The sequence below is a fragment of the Pelecanus crispus genome, chromosome 1 (genome assembly GCF_030463565.1).
Source record: "Pelecanus crispus isolate bPelCri1 chromosome 1, bPelCri1.pri, whole genome shotgun sequence".
Lineage (NCBI taxonomy): Eukaryota > Metazoa > Chordata > Aves > Pelecaniformes > Pelecanidae > Pelecanus > Pelecanus crispus.
In genome coordinates, this window is record NC_134643.1 from 18,455,414 (window position 1) to 18,474,700 (window position 19,287).

The 19,287-nt window shown below is 36.2% G+C and overlaps 1 protein-coding gene across 4 annotated transcripts in view; it reads left to right on the forward strand.

Moving 5' to 3' along the window:
- The window catches only part of TBC1D22A (TBC1 domain family member 22A), a 188,155-nt gene that overhangs the window by 70,034 nt on the left and 98,834 nt on the right, over positions 1-19,287 (forward strand). For 3 of the 4 annotated variants that reach the window (XM_075715631.1, XM_075715642.1, XM_075715646.1), the window contains one exon: positions 4,284-4,393. In XM_075715631.1, the coding sequence (XP_075571746.1) occupies positions 4,284-4,393 (110 nt within the window). The remainder of the gene's footprint in view (positions 1-4,283; positions 4,394-19,287) is intronic. The other variant, XM_075715635.1, reaches the window with a different exon arrangement.

A 19,287-nucleotide genomic window follows, 5' to 3' on the forward strand; every position in this document is an offset into this window, starting at 1 on the left:
AAATGAATAAATGTTAAGTATTTAAACTATTATTTTGCATATTATTCTGCCAATCAAATGTTCCTTAATTGGAGCCTGTCATGAAAATGGATGGCCTTTTTTTTATTTCAGCTATAGTGTGAAAAAGGGTCATTCAGATATTCAGACTCAATTTTTGAACTTCCTCAATAAAATGCAGCAAGTTAAGATGAATTGATGCAGCAGAAATCATTGCACATCACTGAACACCTGCTTGTTTGGTGGCTTTTGTGATGCTATGCCTTCTTTATTAGATTTACTGTCTGGATGGCTTCCACAGTGTAGCTCCTTGTTCAGTGTACCCCACATTTAAATCAAAAAGTACCAGTTAATATAACATACAAAAGTATACTACTTAGCTGATCTAATGAAAAATGTATTTTAATATATCTTTAAATAATTAGATTTACTCTTTGAAATATTTGGTTGCAGAGTTTTAAGCTAAAGTTCGAGACAGTTGTCTTACGTTGGGTAAATACTACTAGCGTACACTTGAAATACAGTTGAGTTGTCTCACTTTTTTTTTTTTGTATTTCAAAGCTTTGTTATCTGACATTAGAAGAGATGAGTTAGTGGTGCATGAGAAGCACAATGGGAATGAAAATTGGACTGGAAGTAGCTTATATATTTAAAGAACATATAAAATATCGTGAATATTTATTTTACGTTTAAGAGGCTTATGAAAATGCTAGAGATCAGTAAGTATAAGCCACAGAAAAGCATAATGTTCTCGGATGTCTCTTCCAAAGGGAGAGGCAGAACAAGAAAGCTGGATGAGTACTTCCTAAAAGTGCTATTTTTATTTCTGTAATGGTTGAGCTTGTGGCTCCCTGACATTATATTTAGGGACTATGGATTCTTTTAGTGAAAGAATTGGATGGTTCCTAAATGCCATTTGTATCTTTGATTTATAGGATCACCCAAACTAGAGAAAGAACTTGATGATAGTTGCCTTTCTGTCTCTAATCCATTTTTTTTCCTGTAGAGTAATGAGAATTCTACTTAGAATAGTGAATTTACGTCAGACTTATGTTCTTCGCAGAAGGGGCTGTCCTGACATCCTCTTTGTGCTTGGTGAACATATGTGTGATGAAAGGCAGTTGGAACCACTGGAAGATGTTTCTTAAAAGCTATATTCTACTTTCTGGGAAAAAAAAAATTAAAAATGTGTCTTTGTAATTTGATAGTCCTTCCTTACTAGAACAATTAGAATCTTGTTTTTCCAAAATATTAATGCTGGGTGTCTTTGCTGTCCAAGTTGCTTTGGACACATTTCTCAAACTGCTGTTGTTTTCTTGCAGGCTGTTACTTTCGCTTGTTGCAGGTAGTTCAGTCACAGGATGGGAAGTCTTTTGATGGGCGTTTATAAAGTTTTATTTCAGCTAAGCTTAGACTTCCACAGCTTAGAGATCTGCATTCTGAGGCAGTCCTTTTAAGTTCAAGTTGTAGCTAATACTGAGAAACAGGATTTTCTTCAGATGTGATTCATCTGAGTTATTTTAGGTTTCTGCTTTAGAACAAGACAACTAATACTCCGTCACCACTTGTTTTTCTGTGTTGGCTGTGAAGGGAGGTGAAGACACCCACCTTCAGTGGTTAGGTGTATCTTCAGGTTTTTTGTTGGTTTAAATCCTGGTATGGTAATATAGTGTGAAATGGTAGATTTTGAAAGAGAAGGACAAAAAAGAGGTAAGATAAAGATGAGAAAGAGAAGATAAAAAGTCTTTTTCATTTGTTATCTTTTCATGCCCACCTGTAGAAGAGTTATTGTGTTGTGCTACGGTTTATAACTTCCTTTTTGTTCAGAAATGTGGTAGCAGTATTATGAAAAGAAAAGGTGCTCAAAGGCAGGAAATTTGCAAAGGAATATACTAGCTAAGTAGTCATAATCTCATTCTTTCAGCAAGTGTTTAGTGAAGGAGGGCCTGAAGACTGCTTCTTTCAAGGGAAATAAATTTCAATATATGTTTGTGTTTTATATAAATATGAGAAACTCTGGTTCATTTATTGTTTTTTCAGACATTGTGAAGCAGAGAGAAAATGGGTTACTCCTTTTTTTTTCCTGTTTAAAATATTAAATTGAAAATTAAAAATACTAACTTGACTTCCCCCCCCTCCCCCCTCGGACACTGTTTCATGAATATATAACAAACATAAACTGTATAGCTATAAGACATTTTTATGAGTTAACATGTGCAGGATATACAAAAAATTGGTTTCTGCTCTAGAGGATACATCATTCATCTTCTTGTCTGTCTGGAAAGGTCTTTCTCTTGGAAATTAATGGGCAAATTGTGGGGTTTTCTTGTTTGTTTTAAAATCTCAAGGCAAATCAGGTTGCAGGTAGATAGGTAGATACTTAATATTGATTTTTTTCATGGGTTCATATGAAACTTGTCATCTTAAATTGACTTTTTTTGTCCTTATTAAGTCTAATAATTTTCAGTCTCTTATGAGTAAGTCTTGTGAGCACTCTTAGTAGTTTTTCTTAGTGGACTTAGTAAAGGACATGTTGCCATTAATAGTAGTTTGCTACTTTGTCTGGACTTTGAGGGACCTTTCTGTTGTCTTCTTTTTGAGATGTGGAACTAGCATTTTGATTTGGATTAAGTTTGCCAACTGTACATTACCTTAGCTATTTGTCTAATCTGAGTTAGGTATCTTCATTACTAGATGTTTTGGGTTTTTTCTTGATGTTGGTCTGTTTGCCTTCAATCCTTTATCTCCATTGTATTCAAGCATCTTTATTGTGAAAAAACTTTTATCTTTTGTATTATGCTAGGCTTTTCTCTTAACATGTTTTTTCTGAAGGGGTTATGGAGTTTCTGCTGCAATCCCCTGTTTTACTTGCCAGGTTTCCAAATATCTTACTATTGTTTTATTAGCATGACCTAATCTGCTTGTCCTACAGCTATTGCTATTTCACATTTCAAAAACAGTGATCCCTTAGAAAGATGCACACCCACATATAGACACCAGTGCAAACAAGAATGCTTTGATAACACCTCGCTACCAGTGTTTATTAGTAGTGGTAAAATCACTGGTATGTTAAAATTATGTTATCACTTGTAATGCTCGTGGTTATTACCAGTTGGCAAATAGGCACTTTAAGCTAGCACAAACAAATGTGGCGACATGAAGGTGTACTTAGGCTTCCGTAATGACATACAGCAAAGCTATGAGACGGATAATAGAGGAGTTTTAAGATACTGGGTATTCTTGGTTTTCTCTTACTGTTTATTCTATGCTACCTTGCAGTTGTGTAATGGAGGAAATTTCTTCTATGGTATGTCATACTCTGTTTAAGTAGAATCAATCACCTCTGCACCTCCCCTTCCTTGACAAGAAACGAGGGCTGGGAAGGATGCTGCTTTGATTCTCATCTTGATACAGGAAGACACTGAGCTGCTGCAAGAGGGAAGCTACAGCATTTTCTCAGAGCATTCCCAGCTCTTGTTAAACTGTCTTCTGGGGCTGTATAGGAGCTTTGGGAGTTAGCTGGCAAGGCAGCACATTCTGTGTTGTTTTCAAAATCGATTAATTCAGAGGCCGTGGTTTAAAAATAAAACAACGTGGCTTAGGTGGTAAAATTTCAGTTCACAGCGAAATGTGAATTTCTTTTAACACACTTGTGCGAAAGACTCAGTTTCTGTGAATTAGACATCATTGGGGTTCTGTGCTTTTCCAGTATTGAGAATCACAGGGTTTTTTGGGGGTGGGGGGCAGGAATCATCTGTTTCCTTTTGTCTGATTTCCTTCTGATGCCAGGTGCCTGCCTGAAAAACAAATCCTCCTTGAAAAGCTCTAGTCAGCTTTCTAAATAAATTTCACTGGTTTTCTAAAAAGTATTTTTCAGGGCTTTTTCTTCTATTAAGACTGGCAACATATTTTGCTGTGCATGATGCAAACATAGACATGTTCAGCAGAGATTGTTCATACATAGCTTGAGGGCTCTCAAAGTGCTGCTGATAACCCTCTTTCAGGTGTGAAACGTTTAGAATGAAGTAATTTATTATATATTAATTCTGGTTAACCAGGCATGATTTGAGACTTTCACAGTCTGCAAGAAATTAAGTATTCATTAACATTTAAAGCCATTAGATGACACAGTTGAGCAATAAATGATTCATTTAGTCCCTCTTAGAGTAAATGTGTGTTGAAGTTTCTGACTAGAAGATAAGTGGTGGTTGTCTTTGTTTTCAATTATTTTCCTCATTCCTGCTTTATTTATTCTGTGCACTTGTCTTTCTCTCTTCCTGAAACAGAAGAAGAAGAAGTGGAAAATTTTGATGTTTCCAGTCTGCCTGAAGAAGTGCTGCAGAACATAGAAGCTGACAGTTACTGGTGCATGAGCAAGTTGCTTGATGGCATTCAGGTAAATTGGTTTTTCCTGTCTGTAAGTAGTAGAGTTAATGTCATGGCTTTGAACTACTTTAAGGTCGTTGAGAAAGAGTACATCTATGAAAAACAGGGGAGAAGTAGATTTTCCTGTTGGAGAAATCTGCTGCAAGTTTGGCATAGTATTAAGAAAGGAAAAGGGGAAAAAAAAAAGTGCAACTTCTTTTCATCAAAATGTCTGCATGTTTCATTGTAGTATGATGTTCTAGAGCAGAGCTGAAGTCTCCAATTCTAGAGGCATGTTGTGCACCTCAGTCACCAAGCATGGAGAATGTTTGCTCAAGTGTCCAAGTAAAATGGTCTCACTGAGGTGATGAAAAGCTGGCGTATTTATTCATTTTTAAGTCATTAATTTAGCAACCTATAAACAATTGCTGTCTTAATAGTTCCTGAATTATCTTGATATTTTTAAAACATCCATTTAAAACTTGATACTTATGCTACTTCATTGAGTGAATTTTTTCTATGTAGAGAAGCTATAAACGCGGGCACAATTTTCTGTTGAATGCAGCAAGTTACAGACTAAGAATGGTGGATTTGTGTGTACATGTTTGCATTCGTTGGCATATAAATTTATGAAGATTAGAAGGATCTACAGGAAATAGTAAATGCGTAGCAGAACATCTTGCATTTAAGTGAGGGAGGAATCCATACAATCTACCACAGATTAAGTGGGAGTCTAAACATCCATATTTGATATTTAGCATATTAAAACACTTCATGCTGCAATGGTGGCACATGGTAAAGTAGAAACTTTGGGCTTTCGTGTTTACAAAGAAGTTACCTGAATTAAATTTTATAGGTTTTGTATTGCAATAGGCATCAAATACCATCTATCTAATAACTGTTTTTCCGATTGTGTCATTTGAGATAAACATTTTGAATCTTGCTAGAAAGTAAAACTAATCAGAATATGTGCACTACAAGGATAGTCATTGTGAATTCCTGGGTTACGATGGGACCAAAATTGACCTTTGCTAGAAATGTGAAAGTTTCTGAAAGGTCATGATTTCTATTTTTCACTGGCAACAAAGAATTGTTTTTAGCGATGTTTGGTAGGCAGATGTTTGCAGTCAGGGTTCATTTGAGGCTTTCAGTGAACTGATTAGAAAATAAATTACAAATATTTAGTACATTGCTACTAAAGATCTTTTTTTATGTTGATACCTTCTCTTTCTGATTATTCCCTGCTTTCAAGTGAGCTACTTGCATAATGTAGAGGTTCTTTTCTGTGAAATTGTTTCAGTAATACTTTGGTGACAATAGGAATTGTTACAGGGATAGCAAAACTTTGATTTATTCCTAACATTCTCTTAAAAGATGAGGTGATGGACAAGTGCTTCTACTGTACTTACTAGATTCAATCCTTTTGATAGGTCCCATGTAACTCTATTTGTTTTGAAACGCTTTGGACAAATGCTTGAAAATTAAAAATTTTGTTTCTCCAAGTGGTTTTAATGTAGCAAAGACCCTGGAGGTTGAATTTATGTGTGTGGAAAATGGCTATCTGCCAATCATTAGTAAATCATCATAAAATGTGAATAACCGTAAAAATTGCTATGAATTGAAACTGTACTTTTCAGTGAAATGAAATTAATATTTTTCAGATTCTTTATTTTGATTGCATATTTTTGATAGATATTTCTTTCCTTATGATACTTAGTATTTTTAAAAGTGTTTTGACCTACTCTTGCCCATGACTTATTTTTTAATATGGATGTTTCATTGGCTAAGACATGTTTGCTAAGGCATATTGTAAATTTTAACTTGTAACAGAGTTCATTTTTTACAAAATTGTTATAAAATTGAGCCAAGAAACAGAGGTCTTTAACTTCTTTGAAGGTATTTTAAGTGTGTTTCTTCTGGTTAAAAGTCAAATGAGTAGTAGCTCAATGTTTTATGTAGCGTTGTTGAAAAACATAGTCTTTTTGTCATGTTGATGAAAAAGTGCTGCTTTGCTTATTTCAGTCTCTCAGAACTACTACATTTTAAAATATTTGACCACATATCAAAAATATGTGACAACTTATAAAGGAAAAAAGTGAGAACTTGAAATCTACTTGAAAGGAGGAAAGCCAGGTAAAGAAATGCCCTCCAACTGTTCTACCTGTTTCTGGAACATGTTCTGTCACAGGCCTGCTGCTCTGTGTATTTTTTCTGGAGAAAGAAGTTCAGGGATTATGTCGTTTCTCCTTAAAATTCTGTTTCCATACAAAACCATCAATTACTGATAAACAAAATATTGAAACTAATTGTAATGGAATTATACTGCATCAATGAAAATTTAAGCTCTTCTATAAATGGAATGGTTATCAATTGGATGTATTCAAGGATGCACTCATCTGTCAAAAGCAGGCTTGAAAGATTGTACTAGTGGTGTGACTAATGATGTTACAGTTAATTCAGTGCAACTGCAGAGTGCTGCTGAAATGAAAGGATTTACTTGTGTTTTTTCTCCCATTCTGCTGTTTTGGTTCCCTTCTTTATTGGTACCACTTTACTTGTCAAGAGGGGTCATGTAGTTGCAGGTTCCATTGGTTGGGAGAACCAACCCAGCAAGAAATTAGCTCATTGAAAGGAAGGAGATAAAAAAACCCAGAGAATAAAGATCGTTTTACTGAAGGGATGCCATCCAGAGGGACCCTGACAGCCTTGAGGAGTGGCCCATGTGAACCTCATGAGGGCAAGTACAAGGTTCTGCACCTGGGTCAGGACAGTCCCCAATATCCTTACAGACTCGGGGATGAATGGATTGAGAGCAGCCCAGGAGAGAAGGACTTGGGGATACTGGTGGATGAGAAATTGGATATGAGCCGGCAATGTGTGCTTGCAGCCCAGAAAGCCAACCATATCCTGGGCTGCATCAAAAGAAGCGTGGCCAGCAGGTCGAGGGGGATGATTCTCCCCCTCTGCTCTCATGAATACTGTGTCCAGCTCTGGGGCCCCGAAAATAAAAAGGACATGGACCTGTTGGAGTGAGTTGAGAGGAGGGTCATGAATATGATCAGAGAGTTGGAACACCTCTCCTATAAGGACACGTTGAGAGAGTTGGGGTTGTTCAGCCTGGAGAAGAGAAGGCTCTGGGGAGGCCTTATTGTGACTTTTCAGTACTTCAAGGGGGCTTATAAAAAAGACAGACTTTTTAGCAGGGCCTGTAGTGACAGGACAAGGGGTAATGATTTTAAAGTGAAAGAGGGTAGGTTTAGATTGGACATAAGGAATACATTTTTTTATGATGAAGGGGCCCAGGGAATTAGTGGATGCTCCATCCCTGGAAGTGTTCAAGGTCAGGTTTGATGTGACTTTAAGCAACCTGATCTAGTGAAAGACATCCATGCCCATGGTGGGGTGTTGAACTAGATGAACTTTAAAGGTCCCTTCCAACCCAAACCATTGTACGATTCTGTGATTCTAACCGACTTGCATTCTGGATGCACGATCACCAAATCCACTGGTGGGGGGCAAGAACTAGATGGGGATTGGTGAGGTGGGACCTGCAATCATTAAACTTCAGATCAAATCATGTGCAAATTACATAAGCTGATTTACATCAAATTGTAATAATCCTATGCTCCTGCCTGCACCGGAATGCCCATCCCTGTCTATCCCTTGCTGAGTGCTACCTGTTGTGAGCTGATTCACAGAGACGAACCGCCCAACAACACAACAAAACAAAAAAGCACTGGTTGGTTTGAGGGGTGAACACCTTGAATAGGTACTGTAGCAAAGAAATAAGTAGAACTACACAGTAGGGCCAAGGCAGGATTATGACAGATGAGACGCAAATTTACTTTAATGGCTGTAGATTCTCAATTTACCAAGCTTGTTGCCAATGTGCATTAGTCTAGATGATTCGCTTAAGTCTCTCTACTTCTCAAGAAAGTTGCTGCTTATTGTTTCTTGGAAATAGTAAATTAGTTCTTACTATTCCTTTAGTATTTTCCATGTGATCTACTATAGTTAATGGAATGTCTTTATAGCCAACCAGGAAAAATTGCTTCTCTCTCACAAAACCACAAAACTAGACAACATGAAAACACAAACCCAAAGGAGAATCCCAGTCAAGATTAGTGCTATTACGTTTCCTTTTTTCTGTGAAAATATGTCATAAGAGACTCATGTATGACTACTGATAATTTGTCTGAGATGTCTGAATAAACTGTACAAGGACTGTAGAGAAGAGGAATATGTGACATGTGGTCATAACTGCAATCTGATTATCTCTGCAGAATATATCTGTTTAATTTATTCATCAATATAGGCTTCCATCTGATGTTGGCCTACCAGTATTGGATAAGTTTAAAGGGTGTACTGTGATAACAATTAGGACTCTGTTGTGAAATTTTTGACTAATATGAGCTAGATATATTTTTTTGTGTGTGTGTGTGTTTGTCTTTCCAGCGCAAAAGACTGTAATGGAAAAATGATTGTATTTGTATCCCTTTATTATTCTTAACAGAAAACTCATTTATTTTTCCAGCCCATTCAGACTGTCTCATTTTCTTGATTCCAGAATTGTCAAAGGTGTTATTAAGAAATATGTATTTCTTGGTTGAGTTCTGCTACACATAGTATCTATTATTTCTTCTTTCCTCACTCATCTTACCCCCTCCTTTATCTAATGTGACTCTGTGTATTTTTAATATTACAGCACATCTTTGAACCATAGGAACCTATGGAATAAAAGACAGTGCTGGCATTGAGCAGCATAACAATCATTTCCTGACATGCTTACAGTTCTTAGCCTAGAGAAGAAATAAAAAACTTGGTCAGATCATCTGTTGCTTTAGCAGATTCACTCATTCTGTTTTTTTGTGATCTGGGGGTTTCTATGCAAGTATGTCTCTGGCTCCAGTTAGAGGTAATATTTCTCATTTTTCTTTTGCAGAATTTTTCCAGTAGTTAATGTTTGATATTGCAGAATAGTTTAATCTATTTTGTGTTTTCAAATTACTTTGCATCTTCTTTCGCAGTTTGTTCTCTCTAGTTACAGGCTCCTAAGTGGCTACACATATGTCTCATCACAATTTGGTTGAAATTTTTAAAAAATGTATTTAAATAGAAATACTAGGGTTTTTTTTTTAAAATATAAATTTGTCTCTCTCTAAGATGTCAGTTGATCTTGTAATCTGTAGCTGTGTATACTGTCTTACAGCAATCAGTTTTGGATGATGATATGCTGTAATGGTTTTCCTTTTCAGTGCTTCATCACTATGTGCTGCAATTTTTTTCTTTATCTTTTGTCCCAGGAAGATTATACCACACTGCAATTTTTCTCATTTATTTCAGGAAAACAAATGAGAACTTCTAAAATCATAAGAACATAGGATAATTCTGGTAGGAAGGGGCCTCTACAGGTCATCTAGTCCAACCTCCTGCTCAAAGTAGGGTCCTCTCTGAGTTCAGATTGGGTTGCTCAGGGTTTTTTCCAGTTGGGTCTTGAAACCTCCAAGGATGGAGACTGGGGGTTAACCTGTTGCAATACTTGATTGCTCTCATGTTGAAAAAGTTTCTCCCTATTGCCAGATGGAACACTTCTTGTTTGTTTATGCTGCTTGTCTCTCATCCTCCTGCTATGCACTACTACTAAAAGCTGAGCTCTGTCTTCTCAATAACATAGGTTTTAGCAGGCTGCTATTAGGAGCCTCTGAAGCCTTCTTTTCTTCAGGCTGAGTAACCCCAGTTCCCTCAGCCTCTCTTGGGGCATGTGCTCCATATCTCTGAGCATCTTGGTGACCTTTTGCCCTTGCTCAAGTTTATTCATGTTTTTCTTGTATTGGGGTCCCTAAAACTGGATGTGGTATTCTAGATGTGATCTTAAAATGCAATAAATTATTTTTAAACGTTAGAAAAAAAAATCTTTACTGTAAAGGTGATTGAACTCTGGAACTGTTTGATCAGAGAAGTTGTAGAGTCTTCATCTTTGGAGTTCAAAACCTGACTGCACATGGCCTTGAGCAGCTTGCTCCAGGTCACCCTGCTTTGGGCAGGGGTTGGGCTTGGATGGTCTCTGGAGGTCCCAGCCTCTGATTCCACAATGAGTATGGAGTGGGGATAATCACTTCCCTTCATCTACTGGCCCAGGAGGCTGCTGGCCACCTTTGCTGCCAGGGCATACCACTGCCTCAGTCTGAGCTTGCTGTCTGTTCAGTCTTCCAGGTCCTTGTCCACAGAACTCCTCCCCAGCCAGTTTGTCTCCAGCCTGTATTCTTGCATGACGCTCTAATGCTGATTTATAAAAACCTGTTTCTGAGGGTGTATGTGGCCACATGCAACGTATGTCTAAATAAGACCACCACTCTTGATTATTTTCAACACATTAGTTGATAATTTCAGATTTGTAATGTATATAACATTATTTTGGTGCTTTCCTATTGTGAATAAGAATGGTGAATTCCTAGGTTTTTTTACAGGTAGTTAATTTCCCAAACTATTTTGTCTTGCATTTCAAGTTGAACGATCAAAAGATAAAATGTTTCAGATGTCACATGCTTATCATAAAGCTGGTTGTCTTTAGAACACTTCTAAACTGTAGATGATGCATGAGTATTTTTGAATTTCATCTGTAAGAGTAATGGCTGTGCATATGGGAAAACTGGAACTCATTCCACAAGTTGGGCTAGATGATCTCTCAAGGTCCCTTCCAACCCAAAGCATTCTATGATTCTATGGTTCTATAAGTGTATTTTCCACTTAATTAAGTAGACATTCTCATATATCCATTGTAACTAGCTTTTTTAATTACTAAATCATCCTTTATAACACTTTTCTCAACAGAGTCCCGTTAACATTCAAGTAAAAATTCACACTGATCTGTGCCACCTGAAAGTGTAATGTTCATGTATAAAATAGAGTATAACTCTTCATTTTAACTTCAAGTATAATGGTAATAAAATAACCAAAGGGGAAACATATGCATTGTGTAATGATCTAACCAGATGTATTAAAAGTAGCAATAAAATATTAATGTCATTATTTATCAGGGCCTGGGAATTTTTAGAATAAAAGGGAGATAATTCATTTCCAGAGGCTGGAGTATACTGAGGGTATATATTAGCTATTTCTATGGCTGATTAAATAGCAAGATTCATGATCTGCAAAGGGAATCCTGCGAAGTTCTTTCTCGCTCCTGAGTTATGGAAAGTTGTTGCTAATGTGTGCCTCAAGTCTGAATTATGAATGGATGGAGTACTGCTTGGAAAGCCTTTCAGAGGTCTGCGGGAACAGATAAATAGCATGAATGTAGAGTTCAAATGTTGAGAAGTGCATACAGAAATAACTGATGCTAGCTCTTCTGAAAATTCTTTGTAGGACCTTCAAAGGTTTATTTTTAAGGAAAAAACAGGTCAATGATAGTTTTCTTTGTATCTTTTCATTAAACTCTTGCAAGGCAAAGCCCTCAAGTCATTTGGGTAGCTAGTTTAGGGTTATGATAAATTGCAGATCTGTTTTCTGAGAATATGGGTATATGAGCCAAGATAGACGGATACAAGGAATATGTACTGTAAGTGTCTGCATCTGTCTCTTGTCATGTGAACCATGTGTCGATTGCATATGTGCTTTCATGCACGGGTCAAGTTTCTGTTATCACAGGCACTGCAGGGTCTACCTGTGCAAATGCAGTGATAGCTTGTCTAGGATTTCTGGGTATGCATCAACCCAACACTTCTGGTATGCTTAGCTAAATGGAGACAGTAGTCTTTCCTCCTGCCTTCCTCAGCTGAACATAGCACCACAAATGTGGTGTGTTCAGGGAAAATGTGATACATAACTGCTTCCCAAGCAATCTTCACAGTCTCCGCTAACATCATGTAGCTGATACTGAAAGACAGTACTGCAGTCGAGCTCCAATTTCTGTATAAACAGATCCTAATGCCAGTCAGAAATGTATGTTTTAGAAATGTGGAAGTCCTGTCAGGAATTGTCAGAAATGCTAGCAGTAGTTATTTCTGTACGTAGTTCTCTTAATGTTCGAGCTGGATATTCATGCTCTGTGTCTGTTCCTGCAGCTGCTATCGCTGTAACTTCATCTGTGAAATAGAGGTTGGATCGTGAGAATGACAAAACATGGTGCTTTTTTTTTTCTTGAAGCTACGACTATTCTAAGGAAAAACAATGGATTCCTTGATCAGAATTGTCTTTTAAAACACTTAAAAAAAGTAACAGCTTTTTAGTTTAGAATTGAAGTGCAAGTTGTGTTGTGAGCGAGTGAGAATTCCTTTGAGTGAGAATATATATAATTATAGGGATGACTGCTGATGGTTGCAAACAGATTGCTCTGTCTTGCCAAAAGTGAGTTTATTGTTGAATGGAGACTTCTATTCTGATGAATAAACAATAGCTTGGGATTACTTTTATTCTTTTCATTATCAGTGGCTTCCATAAAGCTATTTCTAAATTATGAGCTGTTTTAAATTCAAATATCCAGTTTCTCAAATTTAGATATTAATTGGAATGTCATAAACATGAGAAATCTCATGAGAAATAGGTTCTGCAATTAGGGCAGGCGTTTGTGCCTGTTCAGGATTCTAGAATGGCTTTCCTTCTAATGAGAAATGGACAACTTCAACATTTTTAGTAATCACTTACCAAATGATACACCTAAATGGTATTTTTCTGCTACTTTATCTGCATGTCACATGTGAGACTCAAATCTTCTGAAACATAAGCATGGCCAGAACAGGTACTTCTACTCAGAATCCTTTCTGTATTCATGCTCAGATGTCTGCTTCTATTTTTCTTACATAATCTGTTGCAGCAAATACGTTTTTATGGTCTTTTAAACTTAGAGTGAAGGAAAAGAAGATGCAAAGTAGAACAAGACTGTAGAAATTTTTCTGTAAGCAGGTTTTACCTTTCTCAATTCAAGAGAATGTTCTTACATAGAATACACATAAATTGCTGTTAAGAATGAATACCGTTAAGGGCAGACTTTTTGAGGGCAAAACGCATGACGTATTGTGTCATTCTGTGTGACTTTTCCTTTTCCAAAGGACCTTCAGATCTTCAAAGTCTTGTTTGAAGCTCCTCTTCATAGAGTTATTTGAAGATTTTATTAGTACCTGAATTAAAAAAAAATACATTTTATTGAACAACACTAGGAAGTTAATAAACAAACTCAGGCAGTAGAGTTGTAATTATGAGTTGTTGGAATGTAATTAACACAGTTGTTATGTTAGTCGTGTTCTTTTCATGTGACAGTAATTAAAGCCTGTCTGCTATTGTCTGTTCAAAGCTTGGAATAGTTAAAACGTAAAAAAAGCATATCTGCTATGCTCTCCCTGTATTGGCTCTGAGTAGATTTAGTCTGAGCGTTTAAAGACTGTATCATGGTTGTTGATGATCTGGTCTCAGACAGGTTATTTCAAAGTAGATGTTGAAACCAGTGATGTACCAAAAACTGAGATGATAAATGTCAACATTTTAGATTTTTGGAATAAATGATCCTTCAAACTCGTCTACACTGAGACCATCATTAACAATGAGCCCGAGTTGTATAGTGTCAGTGTCTACTTTGCAAAGTATAAATTGTGCATTGATTTAGAAGAATTGTAATTAAATCTACTGTTTATGATATCACTGAACTATATAGTAGGAGCATGCCACAACAATAAGCTTTACATGAAAATTGCTGAGTTTGGACTAGTGCCTGTCCATGAGAGATCTTTTGGGACTCTGCTGAAATTTCTAGTGGCTTGCTTGGTCACTGGAGGATTTATATTCCTCCTCATCAATTTGAGAAGATTGAATGCATCACTTAGGATACTGTGTATCAGGATGCCTAGTAAGAATTTCAGAGGCAGTTGCTAACTCTGCTCAGTTTGAAATATGTCTGTGATTACCTCCTGTCAGGGTCTCTGCTAATGGGTAAACAAGAAGATTAATGCTCAAAACTGGTTTGGTATGAGAGGAATGAATGGGGTGGATATGATATCAGATTTTGAAAATGGTTTCAAGGGGTTTCAGGAGAGCACAGACAGACTTGCATATCGGGAAAGTTTGTAGAAAGTGTTAAAATAAACAGAATTAATGGTTAAAGGATAAAAACCATATTATTTAATATTTTCTATAACTCATGTAAAGCAGCACAAATCTGGTAGCTTTTGGAAGGAATCGGTAAGACTGTGAACAACTGAACAGTTTAATTGCATTTCCAAAATGCATTTTGATAAAGTGCTTTACCGGAAGTTCATAAAGAAGCTAAGCATCCATGGTAGAAGCATTGCCTGTTACCACATAAGGAGGAGAAGGGTTTATGGTAGTAGTCCTCAAAAGAGAAAACATCACTTTGGTACTTTTAAAACCTAAAATGCGTTTGTGCTCGGTATGCTGTTCTAATCCCTTCTGTCCATCCCATTTTGAAATGATGGATTGAAAGTTTAAAAAAAAAAATAGTGATGGAGCAAGATAAATGTGATAAAAGGTATGGAACAGTTTCTGGGTGATGGATTAAGTTCTTCAGCTTGGATGACTTAGCTAAGTGGAGGAATGTAATAGAAGTCTTTAAAATGATGAGCTGCGTAAAGAGGGTGAATAGGGAGTAGTTGCTTTCCATCTCTTCTGATGCAAGACCTAGGTAATATCTCATAATACTGCTGAGTGATAGGTTTAAAAAAAAAGATTGATTAACTAAGCTGCGGGGCTACTTGTCAAAGGATGAAGCATTTTACATGGGTTTAGAACCTGAACAGTTTGAAGTTTCGTTGAAGAAAAGTCTTTAAGCAACTTTACCAAGATACCACCTTGAGTTAGGGAAATCTCAGCAGTGCAAACTGAAAGAATGCTGCAAGCATATCCCTGCGGGCTTATTTTGCTCTTATTGTCCCTTGTAGTCATTTGCTGCGGACTGCTCTTAAAAGGGAAAAAACAAGGTGTTTCTTTTGTTTGGCCCAGTACCCAATTTTAAGTTTGTAGCAGTGCCTTTGTTGGGACTTCAGGTAATAGAAAATTGAGGGCACTGGTAGCATTTATCCTGAAGGTTGTAGTTTTTCTTCAGGACAGGTGTCTTCAAAAGCTCTTAAGGAGCTTGTGTCTCTTTGGAAGCCAATAATGCAGTTTTCTAGCATGTCACCGAGTGAAAAAATTTTCAGGAAGAGAACAAATCTATTTGTAATTGTTTCTGAATACTTATATATAAAAGACATTTTCTGTGTTTTAGATGAAATATACTGTGCTATCAGTATGCTTCAGAATAAAAATATTTTATTTTCTACCTAAAATTTATGGCATCAGCTTTTGGGTTTGTAAGTGTCCTTATTTATGATTTCTAGCTCTTACCCAGATTTGAACTGTTGTCTGGCATATGCCATAATCCAAAAATATACCCTGAGCACTTCTTTTATTGCTACTTTGTTTCTGTAACTTACAATACATCCACTTGTGTAAAACTGAGGTTTGGTTACATAGGCTAGTAGAAGATTGTGTCTTTGATTCTGAGACTGTGGATACTACTATAACATGAGAATCAGTACCTACTTTTTGATAAGATGTTGCTTTTCCCATCCTGTTATGTAGGAGTAAATAAGATAATGTTTTTCCCGTAGAAAACTTTGGCCTGCAGTGCTTTGTAAATCTCTTTCCTACTGCTTAGGAAATTTTAAATTTTCAAGAGTCAGGCTTAATAATTACAAAGGTTGAAAGATCTTTTCTTTTAAAGGAAGTGTCTTGGAGTAATTATGGAATGTGCTATGGAATATGTGCAAACAGCATGCTCCAGCACACTTGTGTTTGTTCTTGTGCATGCACACACTCTCTCCTGAACTGTATTTAAGATTGAATTTACATTACAGTCTTCAGCTTCAAGAAACATTTTGGGTAAACTGTGCCTACTATTGACAGTGTTGTTATATGTTGGCTGTCTTCATCGAAGTGTCCTGCTTCCCTCCTACATGCCCCCTTTTTGCATAACTTTGAGAGCAAGGTGAACTAAGATTTTTTTATAGGTCTTTGTTTAGAGGATACTTAAATATGTGAATGAAGTACTTAAAATGAGTTTAAAAAATAGAATTCAGGATATCCCTTTCTGACATAATGAGAAAAATAGACAATTTCAGAAAGCTTTTTATTTTCAGTTGTCTTTTGTTCATGTGATAATATACTTGAACATATCTAAATTGATGTATAGGAATTCTTAAATAGATATCAGTAGAGAAAATAGACATCTAGGTATGCCGTATACAGATTGCTTAATGTATCCTTTATATTTAAAAGCCCTGATTTGATTTAGAAATCCTTATTAAAAAAAAAAACCAAAACAAACAACCCACATGAAGGCTTTGTGTCAAAACTTTCCATTTGCTTCTGTAAATGGTTCTGATATTTTCATCGGCACATTGTTGGTGAACATCTTGTTTGACCTGAAAAGATGAGAAGCACTGTGCCTATACTTATGCTTGGCTGCAGTCATTATTGTCAAATTATTGACAGTGTGTTTGCCTTTCAGTTTGTCTGGCTCTATTTCTCCTGTGATGACATAAAAGGTTTTCCTTTCCTCTTCAGCTTTCTTTTCTTAAAATTATCCTGTCATCACCTATTTAAAGAAAAAGATGGAGGACTTAGTTTACCTAAAGCCTGCAAAGTCTGAATTTTCAAAATAGAAAGTATTCCTGATAATGACAACTGTAATAAAAGTCATATGTGCAATATATTAAGTAGTAGCGCAGTAAGGTTCTGTATCATTCAGAGGGCCTTTCCCCAAGGTTCTTAGCTTAGACAGTTGCAAATTTGTTTCATTTTCTGACCCTGGGAAACAATTTTTAATACTCTGAAATTCCTTCTGTATATTTTTAAATAACATAAATCAGTGCAGAAGGACAAAGGATCTAAAATGTTAACATTTCTGATGTGTAGATAAGAAAAGTTGCATTTTGAAACTTGAAAATATTTCCTAAGGAATGAGTAGAAAAAGTAATATAGTATGTTTTCATTTGTGTGTGTGCATGTGTAAATATATAAAGTGTATATATATCTGTTTATATATACACAGAAGGATATACGTATATATATTACTTATACTTCCAAATTTATTATATATAATTAATAATATACATATGTTATTATATTTATTTATAATACACAGTATGTGTTTGATACCTTCTGCGTATGCTTACAGCTGCCTTTGTACTTATACACCAGATGGCATTCACAAATGCTGTTTACACATTCCTTTTTGCACGTGTAATTGAAATAATTGAAGAAGTTGGAAAGAAAGATTTTCAGATTTATTATGGACTCACTGTTTTGAAGTACCTGTAGTATTTTGGAAGAGATTTAAAATTAAAATAACATGGAGATATGTTGAACTTACTGAACGGTTGCTTTGGAAGTACATTCAACATGCACTTGAAAAGCATCTGTGTTCTTTTTAGCACTCTATCATAAGTTAGTAATATTTTTGAACAGGTAGCTGTAAGTACTGTGGCTGCATATGTGATTAGAAATGGAGCATATTTGTTACAATACGCATCAGAGTGACTAATAAGAATCTCATTGATATACATGGTTGAAAATACTAGAATCTACTTGGTATTTTGTCCCTCACAGACAAATAAAAAACGCTAGCAATGTATGGTGTAGATACTCCAACATTTGGACGATATTAAGAATGCAAGTAGGACCATCCTGAGTTCACTCAATATCACTTTCCCAGTGTATCCACAGAAGAGGTTACTTTAGGACTTACTTTTCAAGGTGAACACCTTTCCAAGTTATATCTTACTGTCAGCATTCAGAACAGAGCTAGCAAAATGGATGGGACGATACTCGGTGGTTAAACATGCTTTTAGAAACTGTGATCTCTCTCTTTTTATGAGTATGGGAGGATAGCCCCAGTTAAACTTGTTCAGTGCATTTTTTCTTTATTTTCACTTTCTAATCAAGTTTGTTTTATTTAGAATCTCTCTAACCTTTAAAAAAAAATGTAAGGAATTACCTAATACATTTTTTCATGTTTAGTGAGAGCTATAATTGAACTATTACAATGATTATTTTTTGAGAAGTCCTGCCAGACCTAGTTGTAGTTGCAGGGCAGTGAGGTGGTTCTACTAACCTCTACAGAATAAGTACAGACTACTAACACAAAGATTTGAGACTGAAGCAAGTTTTGTTCCCTTGTGACATTATAAAGTCTTAACCTTCTGTATTGTAAGGTGAAACTAATTATGTGTTGGAGTCTGAACTAGATATTATAACCATTCAGCTGTGCAGTAGGTTAGCATAGTTCACTGAAAGTATGTTGGAAGCTGATCAAGGAATTTAGATACTGCACACCAATGCATTTTTTTTTTTTTACGTTTATCATAGATTCTGTTGTGTACTTATGCATACTTTGTCATATGTGAATACTTACTACAAAGTGTCAACACAGTGCTTAGAAATATAAGGTGTTTTATGTTAGCTGTTTAAGATCTGTTCAGGCAAGACAATCCTGTTGTCAGTTACTTTTTCAGAGTTTGTCTTTTGCTTAATATTGATGGTCAAAGTTACACAAGGAATAAATGGGGAAATAAAACAAAAATTTGCATGATGAGTAATGAAACGTTCCTGTGAGGACCCACAACTGTGAGAGAGAATAGGTAAGCGAGATGCATACTGGAACACTTTTTTCTGCAAAAGTTAGCAGAGAGCTTGTATTTGGTTTACATGGCAAGGTTTTGGTAGCAGGGGAGCTGCAGGGATGTCTGTTGTGAGGAGGCCCCATGTCGGACAGAGCCAGTTCCAGCCAGTTTGAAGGTGGACCTGTTGCTAGTCAAAGCTGAGCCCATCAGCGATGCTGGTGGTGCCTCTGGGATAACATATTTAAGAGTAAAAAACACTGTGCAGCAGCTGTAAGAGTGAGAACAAGAGAGAGATACAACCCTGCAGACACCAAAG